This window comes from Xenopus laevis, chromosome 1L, assembly GCF_017654675.1.
Source record: "Xenopus laevis strain J_2021 chromosome 1L, Xenopus_laevis_v10.1, whole genome shotgun sequence".
Lineage (NCBI taxonomy): Eukaryota > Metazoa > Chordata > Amphibia > Anura > Pipidae > Xenopus > Xenopus laevis.
In genome coordinates, this window is record NC_054371.1 from 111,120,741 (window position 1) to 111,145,125 (window position 24,385).

General features: G+C 41.8%; 1 protein-coding gene across 5 annotated transcripts; it reads right to left on the reverse strand.

The window, feature by feature from the left end:
- Positions 1-867: 867 nt before the first annotated feature.
- On the reverse strand, positions 868-24,085 carry mllt1.L (myeloid/lymphoid or mixed-lineage leukemia; translocated to, 1 L homeolog). 5 transcript variants are annotated; one of them, XM_018247729.2, is made up of 12 exons: positions 23,943-24,085; positions 20,185-20,365; positions 17,823-17,905; positions 17,063-17,206; positions 16,226-16,351; positions 15,412-15,951; positions 13,693-13,780; positions 13,332-13,440; positions 12,689-12,785; positions 5,792-5,863; positions 5,126-5,197; positions 868-3,976 (listed from the first exon to the last, which is right to left on the reverse strand). In XM_018247729.2, the coding sequence occupies exons 2-12, from the start codon at positions 20,279-20,281 to the stop codon at positions 3,848-3,850; spliced, it is 1,557 nt and encodes a 518-aa protein (XP_018103218.1). In that variant the 5' UTR covers positions 20,282-20,365; positions 23,943-24,085; the 3' UTR covers positions 868-3,847.
- Between the last annotated feature and the right edge of the window lie 300 nt (positions 24,086-24,385).

Here is a 24,385-nt window from a genome sequence, read left to right on the forward strand (position 1 = left end):
AAAACTATTGTATCTCCTTCACCTCCCCAGTGTTTCTGAACCAATGTGGGTGTAGTTTGGCAGCATGCCGCCCCCCTAAAATCATGCAGCCCAAGCCCCGGGCCTTGGTGGCCTCTCCATAAATCCAGGCCTGGCCCCAGGCCAAGGTCTTTGTGCGGGCCTGTTAATTGCCAGGCCATAGATAAACCCATTCCCCATTTCAAAGAATAATGTTGTCTAATCTTTCAGAAAGCTTGTCCTGTGTAACCAAGCTGAGACCCAGCTATAAGCAACAGGAGTAAGAGAAAGCAGCCAGGTTTGTTCAATCTGTGGCCATTTGTAAGGGTAGTGACACACGGGGAGATTTGTCACCTGTGTTTTTTAAAAACAAGTTTCGGTGACAAGTCTAAGTTAAAATCTGCTCTAGTAAAACACACAAGGGGATTAGTAGCCACGATAGTATGCAAATTCTTGTATGCGCGGAATGTACGTAGGAATGTATGGACGTAATTTCACATTCTTTGTTCCAGCGACCACATTCATCATTCGCATAAGACGATACGCACAATACTCATGCGACTCATGTGAGTCTCAGTGATCTTGTTGAAGAACGTCCAGCCCATGTGGGCGGAGAAAGCGCCGTGGTGCACTATGGGATGCAAATCCCTTGGAAGCCTAAATTGTCTGAAATCTTTGCTTGCAAAAATTTGATCACCTTATCTCTGAAACTCGCTTGCGGGCGACATCTCCCATGTGTCACTACCTTAAAGGAATGTCTCTTTATCTTGGAAGCCTGGAGTTCCCTTGAGCTACACATTCCTATTCTTTTCCCTGGATGATATAGAAACAAATCCATTTAGTACATGAATGAAATACCAGACACCAGAATAGAATTTCTCCATCTTTATTTTGCATTTTTTTCCTATAAAAACTCTTGCAAATTCCCAATATTAAAATAAAAATACAGGACCAAATATCTTTCGTTGATAGCAATACAGTTTCAAAATGTAGATGGGGGGGAGGGGGTTCATGACACATTTTGCATAATACAATAATAAATACTTTGTGGACAATGAAACTGTTCTATTAATGGTTTACAGACCCATGGAAGTTCACTTGCTGATATGGGGGGGGGGGCGCACAAGAGCCTCCCAATATATTTCTATTTAAAAACACAGCCTAAGTCACAACTAGCAAGTTAAAAATGTTTAAAAGCATATCATTTTAGGAACATTACCATCATTTATGAGACCTGAGCACCAGATACAATATGTAGTTGGTACCAACCTTTCGTTTGAATGAAAAATCCCAGAGATGCCCCCACCTTTCTACTGCTGCTAACAATACTGAGCTTAGCATAGGCATTCAGCAGGCAGATAAGAAACAGCTTAACATTTTCAATCCAGCAACTACGGATATTTAGGAGTGCAATATTCATGGATCCCATGTCTTTTGTGACCAATGGCAGTGACATGATGTGTATCTTTAAATATTCTTTATGTACCATTTTGTTGCTTCAGCGCTTCTTGTACACTGGATTTATCAGAAACCGTTAAGTGATTCCAAGGTACGCTGAAGCCAATTTTCCAAGAAGTGACTCGGAAAGGAGTCATGGATACACCGAATGCCTTATAAAGCCATTAAAGCACAAAGGCGCAGCTTAAGAGTGTGCAAAGAATGCTCCTTCCCTCCATCTTTGCATTCACACATAGGAAGTGAACCGTCATGCTGCTTGACTAGACTTGGAATTCTGTCTATACAGCATGAGAACAGCATCAACCGGTAAAGGCCACAGAGTCTCTGGAAAATACTCTGGAACAGTTGCGTTGGGCAGAAATCTAAAGGTAAATTGTCTCTGCCCTAAATGCCAATATGTCCAGGAGGAATGTTCTATTCACACCGTATAGTATGAACACATATTGTCAATTTACAAGAAATTAAATGCTGTTTACATTGTGTATATATCTCGGGTATATCCCCCCCCCTTTATACTGCACTGATATCATTCCATTCATACTGCTCTAAGTACAACAGACGCAAGTGCTTACAGCCAAAACATGTTCCCCTATCCATCTATGACAAGCCTAGAAAACCTCAACAAGACGACAAAGTCTCATTGTGGTTCACAATAAATACTGATATCAAGTGAGAAAAGGGAAGTTAACACCATAAGGAAGATCCAAACTGTTGGCTTCTATCAGTCACAAATACAATGATGCACATACTGCAATATCACTGCAGCCACTGGAACGACCCACAGGGGAAATCCCATTCCAATGCTGTAGGGATAGGGTGAAGCAGAATTCTAGTGTTTCCTTCAAACCAGGGAAGAACCCGGCATGAAAAACAGGGACGGCAAAATCTGGAAACACTTCTACACTTACAGATGAATATGGAAAAGTCGTTGATATGAACAGGATATATAAAAAAGGTCTCAAACCTTAAATACATTTGAATTTGGTCCTTGCAGGGACTGACGGGGGCTGTAGAGAGTTTAGGCGGGGAAGAAGTAAAAAGAGCATTATAAAAAGAGTTCCTTTAGTGTTTTGCACTTGTATCTAGGGATATTTGTTTGCAGAACTGGAAGAGAATAATGAGTAAGGGTGCTGGGGAATAAAAAGACACTGTAGTGCGGTGCATCCCGACCGTTTTGCTGTGGCTTCACAAGTGATGGGCGGCCCTGTAGAGCTCCACTGCAATCATCAGAGGCCAGAAATGCAACACCAGGGAAACCAGCAAAGTCCTAACTAACTGATCCTCCAAACCCACACTTAAAATCTGCTCCCACTGTGAACAAAATACATCCCCTTTACATGACAGGAAAAAAAATATATAAAATGTCAGCTTCAATGATGGTCGCATTTTAAAAACAATAAAACCCTCCACAGTTTCCTCTTACATCTCACATCTTCAGCTCCTTGAAATAAAAAATAGTAGATAAAATATGATCATTATTTAAAGTGAACATACTAAAAAATAAGGGGAAAAAAATCCTTGTTCCACCCTCATCCCTTCACCCCTCGGAAACAAAAAAATGAAAACAAGTGCCTCTCCAGGCCCTCTTATACATAAAATACATACACATATATATATATATATAATATATATACTATACAGCTTACAGATTCGAAATTCCATAATGTTTACGAAACGGTTTTCCATCTCTTACTGGCCACCTTAATATTGTCTCTCACTTGATGAGAAGAAGTCTGTGGCACAAGGAGACAAAGTGTTTCATATCTCCAATCTAGTGTATCCATTATCTACTAGAAACCTTCATTTTTTCCCCCAAGAAAAGTCTCAAAATACAGACATACCTGTATCATGACACATGGGATGCATTTTGACGATAGGCTAAATGACAGTAATGGAATAGGAGTGTTTGTGTAGCATGCACATAAAATATGCATGCTTACGTGTTTTAACATTTCATAGATGAACATGATGGACATTATCCCTCATCTAATATGTAACTGTGCAAGATATTTATGTTTTACCCCCACCCGCTTCCCTAAAACCCCCGTAGACGATAATAGGGAAGGCAGGTTCTGCAGTGTGAATTTATATCTGTATTTTGAAAGTAACATAAGCTTAAACGTTTGCATTAACCCATATGCTCTCCATGGTAGTGGGGATTTATAAAATCCTATTGGATAAAATGCTACACACAGGAGTGAAGACATGACTGGAGAAGCCTAGGTGTCTCAGTGGGAGATATCCTATTGGTTAGAAATGGCTGGTTGATCCCTAAGGCTCTCTTCACTGGTTATCTGAACTAGTTCAAGGAGGACTGTGGAGGAGAATGCCTGAGTGCAAATTGCCGTATGCACAGTGTGTTCCTCTCCTTCTTTCCCCCTCTTCTTTGTGGTCATGTGGCTCCAGTCTCTAGGTAGCTCTGCAACTTGCGTACTGTCGTTTCATCCAGAGAAAATAAATCAAAGTCAAAAGTTGTGTTGGTGACATTAAAGTGGCCGGTCTCTTCGATGAGGTTGACAATCTAAAAAGGAGAAAGATATTGGGGTATGAGGATATTTGTAAACCATGAGAGATAATCTAAGACCTGTGGTGTCATTTAAGAGCAGGTCTTTGTTTTCATTTTCTAACTTGTAGTAAACTGTTCAAAACCTGATTTGCAAATGGAAAGTCAACGTAAATAATAGATCAGCCCTCTAGATGGAAAAACTGGTAAGAGACCCACGAGAATAGCAAAGTAGCTTTGGGTTCAGAGTGGAAGGCTGATATTTGTACATTTCTATTGGAAAAGTAACAGTTGTGTCAAAAATTGCTTGCAATTAAAGGCTGCTAAACATGTGACCAGTCTGCCAGATTGCAGTGTTGACAGAGGGCATCACAATGGTAGCAGGATAAGGAAATAAACATTAGGTGAGGCTTACAGGGGTTCATGAACAATTGGTCCCCGCCAGCTTCTGTCACAGACAGGGCAGTTCTCCCTCTTAAACTGGCCAGAGATGTTGAGATTTTTAAAAGATCCGATCATCATTGTGAGACCACGATTATTTCAGAACGATAGTACGAATTTACCATCAACTAAAAAGACCAATTTGCCAGGAAAACAAAGGGGAGCTGCCTGCTTGGCCCTGCAAACATAGATAGATTGCACTGGGACCGACAGATTTTTTAACCTGGCCGATCAATTTCCTGACAGATGTCGGCCGAAAAAATCATAAGATGTTGATCGTTCAAATCCTAATAACCGCACGATAATTTCGAAGGATTGGTCGGACATCGCTAAAATCGGTTTGCGTCTATGGGGACCTTAACACAAAGGCAGTAAAAATAGCAATGTTTGCCACAGGCCTTAGAACAGCATTAATCCATGTTTATGTAACCAATCCATATGACGTCTGGCAGCCATATGGCGACTAGAAGGAACAGCTAATTGTTTACCAATATCCTTAAAAGGAATCTATACACATGAAGACTGTAGGTCTCCATATAAACATATAACAAAGCAGCACCTGTCAAAACACTGTTCTCGAAGTGAAGCCTTTATGTAGAAAGACTTAACAGTTGTAACTACAGTCTGCTCCAGTGAAGGTTAGAAATACAAATTTATTTTCTACTCTAATTCAGATATCTACAAACAGGCAAAACACTTGATACAGGGGAATCACAGTCCTCTCACCTGTTGTAGGACATTCCTCTCTCGAAGAGCCATTAACCTTCTGTGTAAATCAACCAATTCATCTGTGTAAGCCTGAACATAAAGGAGTAAATGTGTAAAAAAGGGTACTGTGAAATATATTGCCATGCAAAGTTATTTTTTAAAGCACAAATAACTCTGAATAGTGCCCAGAATAACATATCTTTCTCTGCATTCAGTGACATGTCTTTTCTAAATCTCAATTGCAGCTCATTTCAGCTAGTTCCTGGTCTAGCTCTAACCCCTCTTCTTTTCGGAGCTCTCCATTTCTCTTTGACTATGAAGACAGGCAAAGAGGTGCCTGCTGCCCATGCTTAATTGATTTCAATTGAGCAGGAGGCACAAGCATTGGCAGTAGACACCTTTTTAACAGACTTCACAGTCAAACAGAGAAGGTGAAGGAGAAAATGAGCCAGGAACTAGCTGAAAAATAAACTGCAGTTCAGCTTGTTGTTATTTAGAAACCACATGAAACTGAATACAGAGAGAAAGGTATGTTATTCCGGGGGCTGTTTGGAGTCTTTTATGGATTTTAAAATAGAAAGGCTGACTTATTCATTCAGAATAACACAGGCACAGAAAAAAAAAAATCACGCCAGGGATACAAAATATAAAAAAAATATATAAAATCGAACGAAGAGATCGTACCTTGTCATACACCCCTTTCTTTAGCATCTTGTCTGATTTAGTGCAAGGTTCTGGACTTCTCCGGCCAGTATTCTGCAGACAGAAAAGAGAGTGATAGGTTAAAGTGTGACACTCTTAAAATAACTCAATAGATATGGGCTATTGGTTAGGCTTTCTGTTTTGATGTGTACCGAAAAAAACAATAACGAGATTAGTAAGCAGCTTCTATCTTATGGCCTTGCAAAGAACAGAAATTTTAAGTAAATAGAAAACAGAGAGTGTGAGAAGCTTTAGGTTTGATTTGGCACTCTTTATCACCATTCTAGTGGTGAAGGAAGGAAAGTTGTATTCTGCCAATAAGAATGGCCTGCCTAAAAAATGTCTTTCTCTGTCGTCTTAGGGGGACACAGGGACCGATGGGGTTAAGCTCCACCCTCCAGGAGGCAGGACACTTGGTAACAATTAATTAAGGGGCGTGCCGTGCTTGGCCCCGCACACAGTGCTCAACACTCAGTTTTTCAAGTGTCCTGCTACCAGGAGGTTGGATTTTCCCTGTGGGGAAAGATTTCTTCGGCTAGCTGAGGCTGGCACCTGGGGTGATACCAGGAACAGGGCTGCCTGTATCCTTTGGTTAGCCCCCACCATGTAATATTCACCGGGGTCATTACCTAGCCTGAGGGCTATACCGACCATCCAGACAGTGCCTGGCTTCCATTCGGTTGACAGAGGGTCTGGCCGTTGTGAACCTACCATTGGGTAAGTACGCTGGCACCTGCCTGTAACCTCCCTGCTACGGTGGCACCAGCTGTTAACCCCCTCCTCCCCCCCCTCATACCTCCCTCCTCCTCTTCTCACCACCCGTGCTCTGTGCCCCCGTGCCCCCCGGTACCTTCAGTGAGGGAACCGGAGTGGGGAAAAGACATTGCATCATCCTCTCCCTGCAGACGAGTACAGGCACTGACACGCTGGCTTCCCTACTTGTAATGCGCACACTGCGCATTGTGTAGAACCGAGAGGCCAGACGGTAGGGAGAGGGAGAGTGAACTGATCCGCACTAGGAGGAGGGGCGGGGAGTCCGGCGCCTGCAGAGCCCTGTTCCGTTTGGCGCGCGTCGCCATTTTGGATCGCGCTCGCGCTGGAACGCATATGCGTTCCAGCGGCCATTTTGTCCCCGCTCATTCTACAGAGAGGACTGGCAGGCTGCGCCGGAACGCACAGGGGAGAGACCAACACAGCTCCACAAGGCATACTCCTAGTTTAGAGCTCAGTTGGTGGCAAAAGCGGAGTAGTTGGAAATTATCCACGCTCCATAACTACAGTTGCAACAGCAGGAACTTGACTCAGCTCTCGCACACTACTTTCCACTCAGGTGATATCCAATGGCAGAAGGTAGGCCAGTGGGATTATTCACTAGGGCGGGGGGGAGAGTACCCACAACAGCAATGGTGACTTACTTTGCCTGTACAAAGTGTCAATCTAAGATTCCAGGGGGTCAGAACGAGCCACTGTGCAGATCTTGTTCAATGGGGCAGGGGGCACAAAATGCTTCTTCCAACAACCCTGTTCCTACGGAGACACAGACAGAAAATCCTGGGTCAGAAAGCCCTTCTCTACAGCCGGGGCCCAGCCGGGTGCAAGATCTACCGGCTCCTTCCTGGGCTATTCAACTGTCTCAGTCCTTAGCATCCTTACAAGGATTACCAGCCATTGCTAATACCCTAGGAAAAGCCTTGGCTAAGTTTAGTCACAGACCAAGCGGCAAACGCAAACGTTCTCATGACTCTAAGGCCGATTCCTTAGCACATGTATCTTCCGACGAGTTGTCGGCAGAACAAAATTCCTCTCAATCAGAAGGCGAAATACCACCTTCAGGCGAGTCCTCGGGGGAAGAAGAGGAAGATCATGAGGGTGAGAGAGATCGTGATTCCCAACATGATGTGGATGGCATCATTAAAAAGGTGCTCGAAGTACTTAATATTTCTCAAGCACAAAAACAAGCTGAAACATCAAGGTTGTTCAAGAGACAACAGAAGTCCACAACAGTTTTTCCATCGCATGACCAGCTGACGGACATGATACAAGATGAATGGAACAATCCAGAACGAAAATTCCAAGCTACACGGAAATTTTCAAAATCCTACCCCTTTCCCAAGGAGCTTGTGGATAAGTGGACCAATCCTCCGATGGTGGATGCTCCCGTGTCCAGATTATCAAAATCTACCACATTGCCGGTAACTGACGCAGCGGCCTTTAAAGATCCGTCGGATAGACGGTTAGAGGGGTTCCTAAGAGCTATTTACACGTCTTCTGGATCGACCCTGAGACCCTGTCTCGCTTCAGCCTGGGTGTCCAGAGCTATTCAAGCATGGGCAGAATCTTTAGTCACAGACATTCAAGAAGGAGTGCCCAGAACTGACCTACTGTCCTCTGCGCAAACAATTGCGGAGGCGTCCGCTTACCTCTGTGATACTACCCTGGATATTTCACAAATTACAGCCCGAACATCAGCTCTATCCATAGCGGCACGGAGGACCTTATGGCTTAAAAACTGGTCAGCTGACCTAAGTTCTAAGAAATCCTTAACCTCACTGCCCTTTAAAGGTCAACGATTATTTGGTGAAGAACTTGAGAAAATCATTTCACAAGCAACAGGGGGAAAAAGCACCTTCCTTCCTCAGGCAAAGAGCAGGTCCATGGGGACAGCCAGACGCGGAAAGTTTTTTCGTGGCCAAAGCGGACGTTACACACGCAAGCAAGTACAGTCCACCACGACGCTCCCACTTTCGTAACAAGACCAACGATAAAACTCGCACCCCATGGAAGTCCAACAAAACCTTCACGAAGCCCGCAGGAGATAAGTCTACCTCAGCCTGACGGGGCACCCCCTCCGGAATCGCTAGAACAAATAGGGGGCAAGTTACTACGATTCCGGGAGGTATGGATCCATCACTCTTCAGATGCTTGGGTCAACGAGATAGTCACGGAAGGTTATCATCTCGACTTCACAAATCTACCCCCTCGAAAATTCCTTATGTCCAGGGTTCCATCACACCCCAAAAAAGCACGAGCATTCTTACAATGCATTTCCAAACTGGAACATACTGGAGTAATTGTACCAGTACCACAGCCGGAGAGATTCTCAGGGTTCTACTCCAATCTGTTCATAGTGCCAAAGAAGGACGGATCCTTCCGACCAATTTTAGATCTCAAACTGCTCAACAAGTTTATCAGGTCCATTCGTTTCAAGATGGAAACACTCCGATCAGTGATACGAGGCATGGAGCACGAACAGCTCATGATGTCCTTAGACATCAAGGACGCATATCTTCATGTACCAATTTGGATCCACCACCAGAAATACCTCCGATTTGCATTCGCGAATCAACACTTTCAATTTGTGGCACTTCCGTTCGGACTCTCGTCAGCACCACGGGTGTTCACCAAGCTTATGGCGGTAACGGCAGCAACGTTACGACTACAAGGCATTTCAGTGACTCCATATTTGGACGATCTTCTCCTGAAGGCCAGATCAGAAGAAAAGGCAAAGGAGGACCTATACAAGACGACTCGACTATTGCAGAGATTCGGCTGGACCATCAACTGGTCAAAGTCCAACCTACAGCCCAGCCACCAGATGATATTCTTGGGCCTGGAATTCAACACAATGACACAGATGGTTTGTCTTCCACGAGACAAACAGCACAAGATCAGAGATCAAGTACAGTCACTCCTATCTCACCAGAGACCAACTGTCCACATGGCAATGAAAGTACTGGGACTCATGGTATCAACCATCGAGGCAGTTCCCTTTGCTCAAATTCACCTACGGGACTTACAAGCAAACATTTTGTCATCCTGGAAAGGAGGTCCTCTGTCGCGAGTGATCAACCTCTCCCACACGACAAGGGAGACTCTTCTGTGGTGGTTGAGGATGGACAACCTGGCCATGGGTCAATCATGGGCGAGCCCAGATTGGAGTGTAATTTCCACGGATGCGAGCCTCAAGGGCTGGGGGGGCCACGTGGAACAACCTATCTGCACAAGGTCAATGGTCTCCCGAGGAGTCCAAACTTCACATCAACGTACTAGAATTGCGAGCAGTAAGACTAGCCTTATTCCATTGGTCACATCGCCTGCACCAAAAACCAGTTCGCATCCAAAGCGACAACGTCACAACAGTGGCGTACATAAATCGGCAGGGAGGAACACGCAGCAAAGCTGCACTAAAGGAAGCACAAGCAATACTGGGTTGGGCAGAAACCAACCAAGTACAATTGTCGGCCATTCACATCCCAGGAGTGGCGAACATAAAAGTAGACTTCCTTAGCCGAAATCACGTACATCCGGGCGAATGGGAACTTCATCCGGAGGCATTCATGGAGCTAGTAAATCTCTGGGGCTACCCACAGATCGACCTCATGGCATCCAGAACCAATCGCAAGGTTCAAAGGTTCTTTGCTCGTTCCCGAGACACAATAGCGGAAGGAGTGGACGCCATGACACAGCCTTGGTCGTTCGACCTGGCATACGTCTTTCCTCCTCTTCCGATGTTACCTCGAGTCCTCAAGAAGATCAGGAGATCTACCATCACGGTAATTGTGGTAGCTCCCTATTGGCCTCGAAGAACATGGTTCTCCGATCTGCAAGAGATGTCCATAGAACAACCGATCCGTCTACAACACAGACCAGATCTGCTCAGCCAGGGTCCAGTGACACATCCAAATCCCGGACTGTTCGCTTTGACGGGATGGCTATTGAAGCATCCATCTGGCGAAGAAAAGGGATAGCAGAAGAAGTTATTTCAACTATGCTAAAAGCACGTAAACCCACGTCTTCCAAATCTTATCACAGAGTGTGGCGTTCCTATTACAGTTGGTGTGAAGAGCTCAACCTGCCCCCTCTAGAACTCAGCATACCTAGAGTGTTGTCCTATTTACAGCGTGGTCTGCAGTTGGGTCTAAAACTCAGTTCATTAAAAGTACAAGTATCTGCGTTGTCTGTCCTTTTTCAACATCGACTTGCAACAGAGGACACCATACGGACTTTTCTGCAAGGAGTGGCTCACGTAATTCCTCCATTTCAACCGCCCGTCGCGGGTTGGGATCTTAATCTCGTACTCGAGGCCTTACTTGACCCTCCATTCGAACCCATGAGTTCTATTTCCGACACATGGCTCATTTACAAGACTGTGTTTCTAGTGGCAATCTCGTCAACCAGAAGGGTGTCTGAACTGAGTGCACTATCCTGTGATCCGTCCTTTCTGGTGTTCCACAAGGACAAGGCAGTTTTGCGGACAGTTCCTTCGTTTCTACCCAAAGTTGTGTCTTCCTTCCACATTAATCAGGAAATCATAGTTCCATCATTATGTCCAGATCCAAATAATGACAAGGAACGACGTCTTCACAATCTAGACGTAGTCAGAGCACTCCGGTGGTACCTTGAACGGTCAAAGCCCTTTCGGAAATCTCAAACTCTATTTGTTATTCCTTCCGGACCTCTTAAAGGTCTACCAGCATCAAAGACTACCATCGCCAGATGGATCAAACAAACCATCTGCCAAGCCTACCTGTCAAAAGGTAGAACACCACCACAAGGTGTCAAGGCTCATTCCACAAGAGCAATGGGAGCCTCATCGGCATGGCGCAATGCTGCCTCATTGGATCAGATCTGCAAAGCAGCTACCTGGTCCTCTGTTCATACATTTACTAAATTCTACAGACTCGACAAAACTTCGTCGGCTGAGGCCTCCCTCGGTCGCAAGGTGTTGCAGTCTATCTTCCACTAAATCAGTTAAATTTGGCTCGTCCCACCCTGCTGTTTTTGGGACTGCTTTGTTAAGTCCCCATCGGTCCCTGTGTCCCCCTAAGACGACAGAGAAAACAGGATTTTTTGATACTCACCGTTAAATCTGTTTCTCTGTAGTCATAAGGGGGACACAGGGCTTCCCGCCCTAGGACGAGCCGTTGACCTGATGGTCGTGTCCAGGATAATCCCTGACTTTCATTCTGTCATAAGTTATAGTTCAGTTATAATGGTTAAAAATTTTTGGAACAAACTGAGTGTTGAGCACTGTGTGCGGGGTTAAGCCAAGCACGGCACGCCCCTTAATTAATTGTTACCAAGTGTCCTGCCTCCTGGAGGGTGGAGCTTAACCCCATCGGTCCCTGTGTCCCCCTTATGACTACAGAGAAACAGATTTAACGGTGAGTATCAAAAAATCCTGTTTTCTGGACAATTTTTTTAGCATATCAATATATATCTGTTAGACAGTATATTTCCTGACAGCTAGAGTTTACAGAGTTAATATGCAGTCAAAATCTTCCTTTGTGTTTTCAGTGAATCTCTTTATAATCAAACTGAAGCTAAGGATCCAGCTGTGAAGATGCTAAATAATGGCTAAAAAAATCACCAGTGAAAATTTGTTTCCCCCACTAGTGGCATGGGCTAATAATAATTTTAAAAAAAGTAAAAAAAGTAAAAAAAAAAAAAGATCCCGACAGTCTTATGCTGCCTTCCCCAGGAGTGAGCTCCAGATGTAGGCAGCAATTCTTGGACACAAACATGTAAATCAGGATTAGTGGCCATTATGCTCATACGTGTACGTTACGTTACACAGCAGCATGGAGGCTTTCATTAAACGTGTGTCACAAAACATGGCCACCCATACTGAGAGTTCCCTACCACGGTGGACGGCATAGCCTTGGCGTGGAGGGCAATTTTATTTATTTATTTTTTTGGAAAAACAGTTGTTGTCGTCCCCCCAACTGGAGTAAGGGTTCTATTAATCTGCATTTCCAGCAGGGGAAAACTTTTTACCAATAAGTAACCTTTAATAAAATAAGAAACAAGAAATACATTTCTGCTACTTAAAATTTTTTTTACTGAAAAACGCACTTCTTTTCTAATGATCCTGATTACCTTATTAACTGGTGGCATCTTCTGTACAGGGACTGGACCTCGGCTAGGTGCGCAAGAGTCATCACTGCTATCGCTGTCACTGTCGCTAAGACTCATCCTGTAGGCAAATTAAATTAATGTTTTGTTACATTTCAGACTCAAAAAGGAAAGAAAATTCAACAATTTGCCATTATCTTTGTAAGAACGCACATTAAATGATATCTTAATGTAACATAGGGGGGTTAAAAGGACAAAGAAAGGTAGAATCGTTAGGTGTGCAAAGATGTTAGGTGCCATCAGTGATACTAGCTGCTTTGTTTACATCCCGGTGCTTCTCCTCTTCTAAAAATGCACCAGTCTTCTATGCACCTTGTCATCACACGTTTAGTTCACAAGCACCCTTTGTGCTTCCACAGAATAGAAATCAACAAATAATTTGTGTACCATATTTTAACTTACCCAGGGTGGTGCAGAGGAAGCTGAAGCACCTTAAAAATATGGCACCAGGTGAAATTACACCTGGTTGGTGCATTTTTGAAAAACGAGGAGCACTGGCCTGTGTGGTCTGAAGTAAGTGACTGGTTAACAACTTGCCACCTATTGATTTTACCTATCCTTGTTCTGTTGGTCACTAGAATATAAATATGATAGCACAAGTTTTCACCTGGAATCTCGGTTTGACATCTTGTTCTTTAAAACTGCCTCATCTCCACAAGAGCTATCATCATCAGACTCTTCTGACTGGAGATCCTCCACCATTGAACGAAGGGGGCCTAGTTTGCATAACATAAAAATGGTAAGTTACTTGCACCACCTGAGCAGTGGAAAACTCTTACTGACAGATTAAATAGTGCAAGTAATTTTTAACATGGGAACCTACAGCTCACCTTGGGAAAAGACTTGCCAATAAGTCACACTCACATGCAGCATTAGTGTGCAGAACAAATACACAGTCTAAATAACTGGCAGTTTAGTTCCTGAACCATGATAATATTTATCCCAAAGTGGATAAAACTATGGCTTACCCTGACTGTGGTTCTGAGGAGGTTCGAAGTCAGATTCCGAGGTGGAGTCAGAACTGGAGCTGCTATTGGAAGGGCTAGATGGGACAGACTGAGAATAGCAGGAAGCAGGTGAAAAAGGTCAGTGATAGGAAAGAAAAATAAAGATTGCAATATATATATAGATATATATATTAGATTAAAAAGGAGCAGGATAATGGGAAAGACAGAGAAAAAGTGAAAAGATGTAACAATTTAATACATTGAATTGTCCCAATCAAGTGCATTGAAATGAATGTAGTATTTTAGACTTCCCCCTCCACCCATCAGGAACAGGAACCTGTTCTGAGCTATCCAAGAGAACATTTAAATGCACCAATATAGAGAAGGCCTGTCTACAACATTTAAAAAAAAAAGTATAGTAGCACTCAAGTGCACCAAATTCAATCTTTTGCTGAAATAAATCCAGCCGACCGTCTCACTCATCCAGAGAAATGTAACTTTCTGGTGCTTTCTTCCTGGATCAATTTTGTGCTAATACTGGCAATTTCAGTAACTTTAGTAATGATATTGGTTACCCTGAATGCTTGGGATTTGGGGTTTGACACATAAATGCAGCCCATTCTTCTGGATTGCCCTGTACTCAATCAGGTGCATGCAAGTGCCAAATGCAGGAACACAAGCTGGGTTCCACCTATGTTTTGCGGTTGCATGCGCTTGAATGAGCATATGGCAATCCAGAAGAATGAGCTGCGTTCCCCTGCAGTGGAACACCCGAATGTACAAGCCCTACTACTTACGTACTACTTAAGTACTACTTACTTACTACTTATTGCATGGCATAGTAAAACATACACACTTTTACAGAAGCTGCAGCAACACTTATGATTAGCTATTAAACATCTTGTAAAACCAAGTGAAATTATATACATTTAAATATTGTTTGCCAAGCAAAAAACATTTATTTTTTGAAATTGGCATATATGGTTATCTTTGTGAGTGTATAAATAGATTTGCGTATATATGTGCAATGGGATCATTTAGAGGGGTTTAACATGTTGGACTTTGATTCTTTTTTTCAACCCAACTATGTCACTATGAGTGTTTACATCTTATGAGCCTATAAAAACACAAATGAAATTTAACCCTTCTATCACAATTTAGGTACATGAAAGCCATCCATTATCTACCATGCTAAGTGGGTCCGACAGGGGCCTGCATGGGTTTGGCTATAAGGTGTGAAAAAATAATTTTACAGTGAAGTTGTGGAATTTGCTCCCTGAAAAGATTGCATTAGCTTCAATAATTAGTTGAATGTCTTTATATTTTAGCAAGGGAGAAAATACAGTGTTATGGGAAATTAACAACACAAAGCTGATCCATGTTTCATTGTCCTCTTGTAGTTAAAAAGGACTTTTTTATCCTCTGAGGTAAAATGGGGGAGGTTTCAGATTTTTTTTTACCTTCCTTAAAACAAAAATGACAAAAATATGAAATTAATGGACCTGCATCTTTTTAAATTAGAATTACCGTGAAAATTACATTTATTTTGGAGAAAAAAAAAATCACACCTACCATAAATAGTAATATAATACACAGAATAAAGCAATATGTATATATTATTGTAGTTGTAGAGTGCACTTGGTACAAACATTGATAGGTATTAAGTCTCACATTCTACATTTAATAAATTAACTTCAGAACATACAGAAGCATAGACTTTTCAAATGTTCCTCCCCTTACCTCTGACGAACCTTCTTCATCAGAGTTTGAATCCTCTGCCCCAGTTGGCTTTTTTACTTCATTCTCAGTTTTGGGCCTCTCTGGTTTATTGCCAGGCTTTTCCTTTACTGGCTTCTTTTCTGGATATGAAGAAGAGTTGGTAGTAGGATTTGGAGGACCTCTAGGCGATGTTCCAGAAACGGGAAATCCTTTGGAGATGCCTTTTTTTGGCTTCTTGCTACTTGATTTGGGGGAATCTGTGTTGGGTGGCCTCTTGTTGGATGGCTTGACATCAGATGGACCACCTTTAGGAGACATGTTTTCCAATTTAGGTTCTTTCAGACTTGACTTTTGTTCCTTGAATGCAGCTTTAAGAGGGGCTTTTTCTTCCTTGAGTGGCTTGTTCTCAACTGGCTTACGCGATGAAGAGGAAGATTCCTTGACTTGTTTATTTTGTTCACTTTCTTTGCTTTTGCTTTCGGAATCTTTTCTTGGACGTTCACGATGCTCTTTTGTTACTTTATGGGGTTTTGAGATCTTGCTGCCATCTTTGTTTCCATCCTGCAAAACAAAATTGTGTTACAAGCAACCCATTTTTTAGAACAAATACAAAAATGCTTTATGAAAGGCACAATTTATAAAAATAAATAAAAGCAGACTATTTTTCTGGAAATGAAAGACATTCTGATTATTATTATTTTTAGAGCAATATTCTGCATAACTGGTGTCTGAAGTCTTTACTTTATTAAATTAATCACATTTGGCAAAAAACTTATATTAATGATGTTTAATTCCAATAGTAGATGATAGTTAAGTAAATAAAATTAACATTAACCTTTGAGCCATGAGAAGGTTTAGTCTTTTTGGGGTCAGAGAATGCAGAGAGGGGTATTGTGGGTAGCATAGGATAGTCTGGACTTGGCCTGGAAACTGTCTCTGCCCCTTCTGGCATTACCATTACCTAAAACATACAAAATGGAATAAGATGGTTAGAATATCAGTGGGAGTAGCAAAAGGCATGCACTGTGCACAGTACAGGTATTGGGCCTGTTATCCATAATGCTTGTGACCTGGGGTTTCCGGATAAGCAGTCTTTCTGTAATTTGCATCTCCATGCCTTAAAGTTTACTAACAAAATCTTTTAAGCATTAAACACAATAGGATTATTTTGCCTCAAATAAGGATTAATTATATTTTAGTTGGGATCAAGTACAAGGTACTTTTTTTATTATTACAGAGAAAAAGGAAATCAATTTTAAAAATTGAATAATTTGATTAAAATGGAATCTATGGCCATAACTTTCTGAATAACAGGTTTCCGGATAACGGATCTCATGCCTGTATCTCCTTTATTGTTTTGTTACATACAAGACACAGTCTCTCTAACTTGTAACAAATGTTACACTTTGTAATATCATGTAATATCATGTGCCATGTGTGTATGTTTGAAATCTGTGCATAAATCGGAGTTAATTATGCACCTTGTGCTGGAAATAACCACAGCAAAAGTTACTGCTTATAAAAGTAACCGCTTAGTGCAAACAGAAAAAGGACAAATGTCCAAAATTTTTGTGAGAAATTTACAACCTATTGCTTCTTAGGAAGAAGTGAGAAAAGTGTGTTTTCATTATGTGTAACTTTTAATAGCAGGAGTCCATATTCCTGGACTCACCCCACCCGCTTTGAGCAATTTCCTACGGAATTCCTTTGTGGGATTGTTGAAGGTCAACTTTTCGCAGCGCAGGTGATTTACAGGTGGATTTCCTTCCAAGTTTAAGAAGAGATCATAAGTGAAACAAACTTTTTTAGGCTCCTCCTACAGGGCAAGCAAGAAAAAAAGAACAGGTATTCAAGTTACACAAATCAGCAACCTCTAAATCTATCTAAATCTGCACTAAGGTGACATTTTTATAGACCTTAAGTATAAAGATGTCACTATAAATATTCAATTGCATCTAATAGGGCAGACATTTATTTCATTTGGAAAAAGACGTCTGACAGATGCTTTCAGTACATTCATCAATTCATTTTGTCTGCAATTTAAAATCAAAATTTGTGCACCCACCCTACCTGTATAAAGTTATGAAATGTATATGGATAGTGTGTGCAGAGAACCTGGATACTGTTGATGAACAAAAAAAGTGCAGTTGTAACATGGAGCTAGATAAAATGTATCGAAGGTGTGTTTTATTTTACTCTGTGAGATCGCCAGATTTGCCACCATTATATCAAAGCTAAGGCTAGAGATATATAATCTGTGGTGTTTATGAATCTTGAAACATTGAGTTCTATAGTGCTTGAACACCGATGCTTTTGTGTGGACACCATAAATTGTACATTACCCTTCATGGAAGGGCTTAATCAAAACTCTGCTCCATCTCTAAATAAACCACAATCTAAAATTTAAATATCCACATTCTGTTACACCATACCTTGTTTTTAAAGTACACCTCAATTGGCAGAATGAAGCCAGCATAACCAGATTCTTCCACTTTGTATGGAGGTTCCTTGCACGCTATTAAAAAAAAAACCAAAAAAAAAAAAAAAAACACATTGTTTACATATGCAGGGACATTGGATTGCATTTAGATACAGTCTTTCCAGCAAGAAGAATAAACAGAAGGCAACCCCCCCCAAAAAAAAAAAAATGAATAAATAAATCACCCAATATGGCACTGCCTTTGAAGAAATCCTTTAGGACAGGGGTCCCCAACCTTTTTTGGACCGGGGACCGGCTGCAAATTTGGACGTGCCTGGCGCATAGTCTTTGCGCACTGGGCTCGGCGGCCCAGTGCGGGAGTGTCCACGGCCCGGCGTTTGGGGACCCCTGCTTTAGGATGTAGGATTCTAACATATCTATAAATGCACAATTTTACACACAAAAAAAATGCTAAGAGCTTCCATATGATTTTATATATACAAGTATGGGATCCGTTATCCTGAAACACGTTATCCAGAAAGCTCAGAATAACGGAATAGACTCCATTATAATCAAATAATCCACATTTTTAAAAATGATTGCCTTTTTCTCTGTAATAATAAAACATCACCTTATACTTGATCCCAACTAAGATATAATTAATCCTTATTGGAAGCAAAACCAACCTATTGGGTTTATTTAATGTTTACATGATTTTCTAGTAGTCTTAAGGTGTGAAGATCCAAATTACGGAAAGACCTGTTATCTAGAAAGCCCCAGGTCCCGAGCATTCTGGATAATAGGTTCCATACCTCTACTAAAGCCCAGTCTTTTTATTATAATACAGAATGACCAGTCAAACCATTTGCTGCTCAAAGCATGAAAGTACAAATAAAGAAGTCTAGAACTGTGCGGAGCTGTGATTTTATGCAGAGATTCCCATATAAAATAACAGAATTCTATGTTACTGACATGCCCAAATCAGCTAGCCACAGGATTACTGTTTTTTAATTCCTATTTTGCATAGTTGCAAGAGGATGTTTTTTGCCACAGATCTGATGTACATCTTAATTTTACAGTATTGTTATAATCTATGTTTTTGTTCCCTTTCTTCTGCCTGCTGTGCTTATTACAGTGCTCAGTGAATTGACTCGTTGATTTATAGGCTGTTTGATATGTTGAGAAATCACAGAGCATACTCCCCTGCAGACTATTCACATGGCACTGCTCTCTCTGCACTGCTAGGAAGCCTATCATCCCTGCTCAGCTGTTATTCTACACACACACACACACACACACACACACACACTTAATTTAAATGCATCAAAACTGACCCAACATTTGGGCTCTGTCAAAGAGCCTTCATCAAGGTTGAGCAGAATGAAAACTTTGGTTTTAAAGGAACAGTAACACCAAAAATGAAAGTCTTTTAAAGGAATGACAATATAATGTAGTGTTGCCTTGCACTGGTAAAACTGGTGTATTTGCTTCAGAAACACAACTATAGTTTATATAAACAAGCTGCTGTGTAGCCATGGGGGTAGCCATTGCTACACAGTAGCCATTGAAAATGAAAGATAACAGATCCCACACTATATGTGTAGAACAGATTTCCTAGACAGCTTGTATTAGCTTAATAATCAAAAGTAAGACCTTATTTAAGAAGTTACGTATTAGCTTTTAAAAGTAATGAGTGATATAGCAGTTAGAAAAATGTCTCCCTCTTACAGGAGATCTAAAACTTAAAAGAAGAAAATTAGAATTTCTACACATTATGTTATGAGGTCTGTACCAGCCCATGGCAACCACAGCAATAACGATTTGTGCCTGCAAAGATGCCAACCAGTAGCTCCCCATCTTTTTTCCTGCTGATTGACAGCACTTTCTCTGTGATGCTCTCAGTTACCTCATGGACCGACAATATACTGTATGTAGAGAATATAAATGTCACAATACAAAGCAGTGCAATTAGCATCACAATGTAATAATCAGCAGTGTAGTATCATCTTATATTACAAGAAAAACGTATGCTTGATGAGGTACAAAAACCTCTAAGCTAACCTTTTCAACAGTTGCCCAGAGCACACCAGGCATGTGAGTGTCACTGAAACTCCTAAAAAGATTCAAGATGGGGAGCTCCTGTGACAACTTTGAAGGCCTGGATCATTACTGTTCTAGAGATGCTGAATTTGGGCTGGTGCATTAAGTTCAGTACATAAATCATATGGAATCATATGAGAGCCTCATATGATTCCAAAGCATATGATTCCAAAGACATATCTTCTGAAGTCATTGCAAGGTGGATAAATCATCAAATGCATATGATCTGTTAAACAGCAAGTACTCAAATTTTGCAGAACTACTATCCAACTCACCTCTCTTGGGTCTATTAAAGCTATCATGCAACCTGAACACCACCTTTTCCACAAAATGTTGTATGTCAAATGGGTCTGGACCACGGACAAACACCATCCAGTCGTGAGTGAACCCTTCTGTGGTGGGTTTCTTCCTCAGCTGAGCACGATGACCCAGCTCCAGCTTCACCTGCACAGTGCACTGTGGAGACACACAACATATGACTATACTCTTCAACTAATGATCAACATGCTTAATTGTCGCTAGCATTCAACCCAGAAAAAACAAAAATTGGTAAAAATTTGAACCGGTTGGAGGGGAAATTATTACACACCCCCCTTGCCCTATTAGAACTGTTATTGCACAAGCTGGTAGGACTATGTGCTTCTGCAGATATCATGTGCAGCTGTGCTGGCTTTTAATGGAAGAATTCTAATACAGAGCATTAGGTGGGGGCCTCGTTTCCCACCATACATGCACCGAATATCGTACGAAACGTCGCTTTGTTTGATATCTCTGCATGTATGGAATCCTGAACCAACTCCTTGATTTGGTACATTCCTACAAAAAATAAATAGAAAATTGCTATTTCTTATAAATAGGCAAGATATTTCCCACGGAAAATCCCAGATGACATGCGAAGTGACACAAAGTAGCATAAAAAATATATTCAACACAATGTTGCATTAAATGTGCTAACATAGGATCTAAATGCTCATGTCTCAAACATTGCGGACTTATGTTAATCCTCTTATTTGCAGTTCTGTTAAACTGGCCATACATTTCAAAATGATTTTCAGTCCATCTATGTTGGGCAGACACTCTTGACTAATAAGATGGTACCATATTGTTTGGTTTGTTAAGCAAGTTTTGAAATGTAATCTGTCAATGCACTGCCGGCCACTCTATGATGCATCAGCGGATTAGGAAATGAGGAGAAAAGCCTCAGCAGCTCTTTACTCCCTGCAGTTCTGTATATATTTCATATATAAACTTTTTTATTGCTACCATTAAGAAAAAATTAACAATCTTGATAAAAATTCTAAGTAGGCCTGAAACACTGTAGCGTGTCTGTACCAATAAAGGCATTTTAATTTCTTAAATATGTGGTGCAGTGCTGTTCAGAATGGTGGAATGAAGTGAACGATAAGCTTCTATGCTCAGGTCTGCAGAATACATTGGCACTTTCTTAAAAAAAAAAAGAACAACAAAATGAACCCTCATCATGTGCATTATAGCATAATACAAACATACTAGAAATTCACATTCACTGTTGGTTGGGTGTCTTTGTAGAAAAGACTCAGCGGAGTCAACCAACTCTATGAGGTCTGGATTCTCCTGTTTCCTTATGTAAAACTTCTGTGTCAAATCCTTGCAGCCATGTGCAACAAGTGAAACAGAAAGTTCAACAAAGCAGGTAAGCCAGCCCAAATACCTTACATATCTTGTCTTGCAGGTCAGTACTAATGCCACAAATCTAAAGGTTATCAGATCATTTATAAAACGAGGGAAATTTCTTGAAAATCCATTCAGCAGCACAGAACTATTTGCACGCCATTTAAATGTAAGCCATGCTACCCTGCTAAGCACAAATATTATGGTAAAAGGTACAAAAGGCAATTTTTAGGAGTTTTAAGCCGTGCTGTTAGGTTGGCTAAAAACAAGGTGCCAATGTGTCAGAAACCAATGTCCATCCATAGAATAGCACTGATAATACTTGCAAGTGCTTCTGCTAATGCTTATCAGGAAACCTGGACTGTGCTACCTAAACATGTGGAGCTCAGAGCACCCATGTGCCTGGGATTTTTCAAATGATCATGTAATCTTGATCAACACTGCTTCTCTCTCTCACTGTTTCATAACAGTTTCCATCTCCGGCGCACAGAATTGCTTCTTTTGGCCATTCAGTGCTCACTTCGCTGTGCCAAGCACTACCCACTTCTGTTTCTGTACAGTATTCACCTCTTTCAGGGGCATCTTGATGAAAAGGCAGCTCACCACAGTACATCAGAGCACATCACAGCTTTCTATTAATTTTTATAGGGACTGTTCTTTTACTTTAGAAAAATAAGCCTGTTGGTCTGGTCTACATCCACCATTCTTGGCATCTGTCAATTTAGCCATCTTTTACTGTTTGATGTTCCCAAACAGTCGGACTCAGAACAAATCTATGTTAGTAACTTTTCTGGGGGTCTGTGTGACATGGTACTAAAAGTTGTATCTTTCTCACTCAGTACTCATCTGTCCATCTCTGCCAGTCAATCCCTCATTTCTTTTTGCATGCTTTACTACCTCTGCCACTTTTCAGCAACATGCCTCACTTTTGCTCAGAACCCATTCAACTTTGGTTGGTAGCAGCTGATATATATAGCAGAGTGATGTCTCAGGTCCCTCTCTCACTTGCTCAGTATTCCTATTTTTTGTCTCTCAATCAGGCTACGTCTTTCTCAGCTCTTCTTTTACCCAGCACCTGAAATTTTTTTTCAATCATCTCAAGGCCCACACAAATCTATCACACTACCTCCTGCTCAGCACCTACCACTTACCTCTGGCAGTAACTGAGCTTGTCTCTTTGTCCAGTACACAAATTTACCCCTATTGGTCACAGCTCTCTTTATTGAATATTAATTGCCTGTCTCACTCTATTGACACGCACTATCCAATCTCAATTATTAGCCACATCTCATTCTCAGAGCTGCCTCCTTTCTGAGTAAGCAAGACAATGAAGCATTGTAATAGTTCATCTGCCAATACCAATACTCACCTCTCTGTCAGTATCTAGTGGTCACTCTACCCATTCAGTACCTTTTCTCTATGACCCATTGCCACTTGTCATCCACATGCATCTGCATATCCCTCAATCATCAGTTTCTCTGGCCATGTCCCTAAGCATTTTACCCTCAGAGGTCCTCCATCTAAATGCCCCAGCCAAAGCTTGTCTTCGAAACTGCAAAACGTCTCTGACAAACCATTTGTTCAATTATCACACCAGAACTTTATGCTGGCTGGCAGGCCATTACTACTTGTCTGAATCAGTTTATTTAGCACTCCTCTCTCAAACTGTATGGCCACCATTTGCCAATGTCCCACACAGCATTCAACCCTCAGAGCTTCTCATTCACTAACACCTATTTTTGACTGCCTTTAACAGCCCACTTCTGCCTCTTTTCTTTCTCACATCACAGAACCCCACCATTTCCCTACCTACAGCTAACATAAAATCCTCTCTGCCGTTGATAAAATATAACTTCCCTGTCCCAATACAAGTCTCACCACATAACTACTGTTTATATACTTGATTGTCTAGACTTAATTTCTCTTAGGAACCGGTTCCCTCTCATGTGAGCTGAAATGTCTCTCCTTCCCATTATCTGAATGCCATTGGTTTCTCCGTTCCTCATGTTATAAAGCCACATCTCAGTCAATGACTAGCTGGCTCCGTGTCTCTCTACCTACCGACTGTCTTTACTACTCCCTAGACGTCTCTTTATCTGTACCTGGCAGTCTCTGTCTCTTAATACCTGGCTGTCCATGTCTCTCCTCTCTGACCGTCTTTCACCCTCCTCCTTGGCCTTTTACTGCAACAACGACCTCATTCTCCGGTACCGTGGACTCTTTCTCCGCCACTGCCCTCCGTTCAGCGAGACGAGCAAGAAACAAATTCAGTCAGGCCCCACAGTACCACTCTAGGCCCTAACCCCCCCTTCCTCCTTAAAATGGACCACTCCGACCGTGTAATGCGCTGTTCAGACACTGGAATGTACCACATCCGACCTACCCAATCGGAGGAGCTGACGGGGCGGTGCTTCCTGTCAGGAAGGTACTAGAGAGAAAGAAAAGGCGGAGAAAGCCGAGCGGTAGGCGGGACATATATGATTGGCATACAAATCAACTAGTAAGCAATTTACTTTAGTTTCCAGGGAGACGTAAGGTTTCTGCCCACATTCCCTGTTTCAAAGCCGTTCCATGTCCTCTGTGGATGGGGGTGTGTACTGCGGCGCCGACATGAGTTGAGACTGAGAGAGAGAACACAATTGCATGTGGTTAGTGGATGTTAACTGTACGACAATCGGAAGTTTTGAATTCAAGGATATTCCCCGCTTTTTATGCAAGATTCCGTTGCTGTGATTCTCACTTTGTGCGCCTGTCTCACTAGGGGCAATGATTTCAGCGTGGGGACTCTAGTCAGTAATGTAGTCGCACGCAGTCGCCTGCTGTCCC

Coding starts and splice junctions, on each gene's coding strand:
- mllt1.L (XM_018247713.2), bottom strand. CDS start 23,697: ATGGACAGCCAGGTATTAAGAGACAGAGACTGCCAG. Junction 16,352..17,062: donor AATTGCTCAAAGCGGGTGGG/GTGAGTCCAGGA, acceptor TGTATGTTTTAG/GTAATGGTAATGCCAGAAGG. Junction 5,198..5,791: donor AGAAAGGGGTGTATGACAAG/GTACGATCTCTT, acceptor CTTTATGTTCAG/GCTTACACAGATGAATTGGT.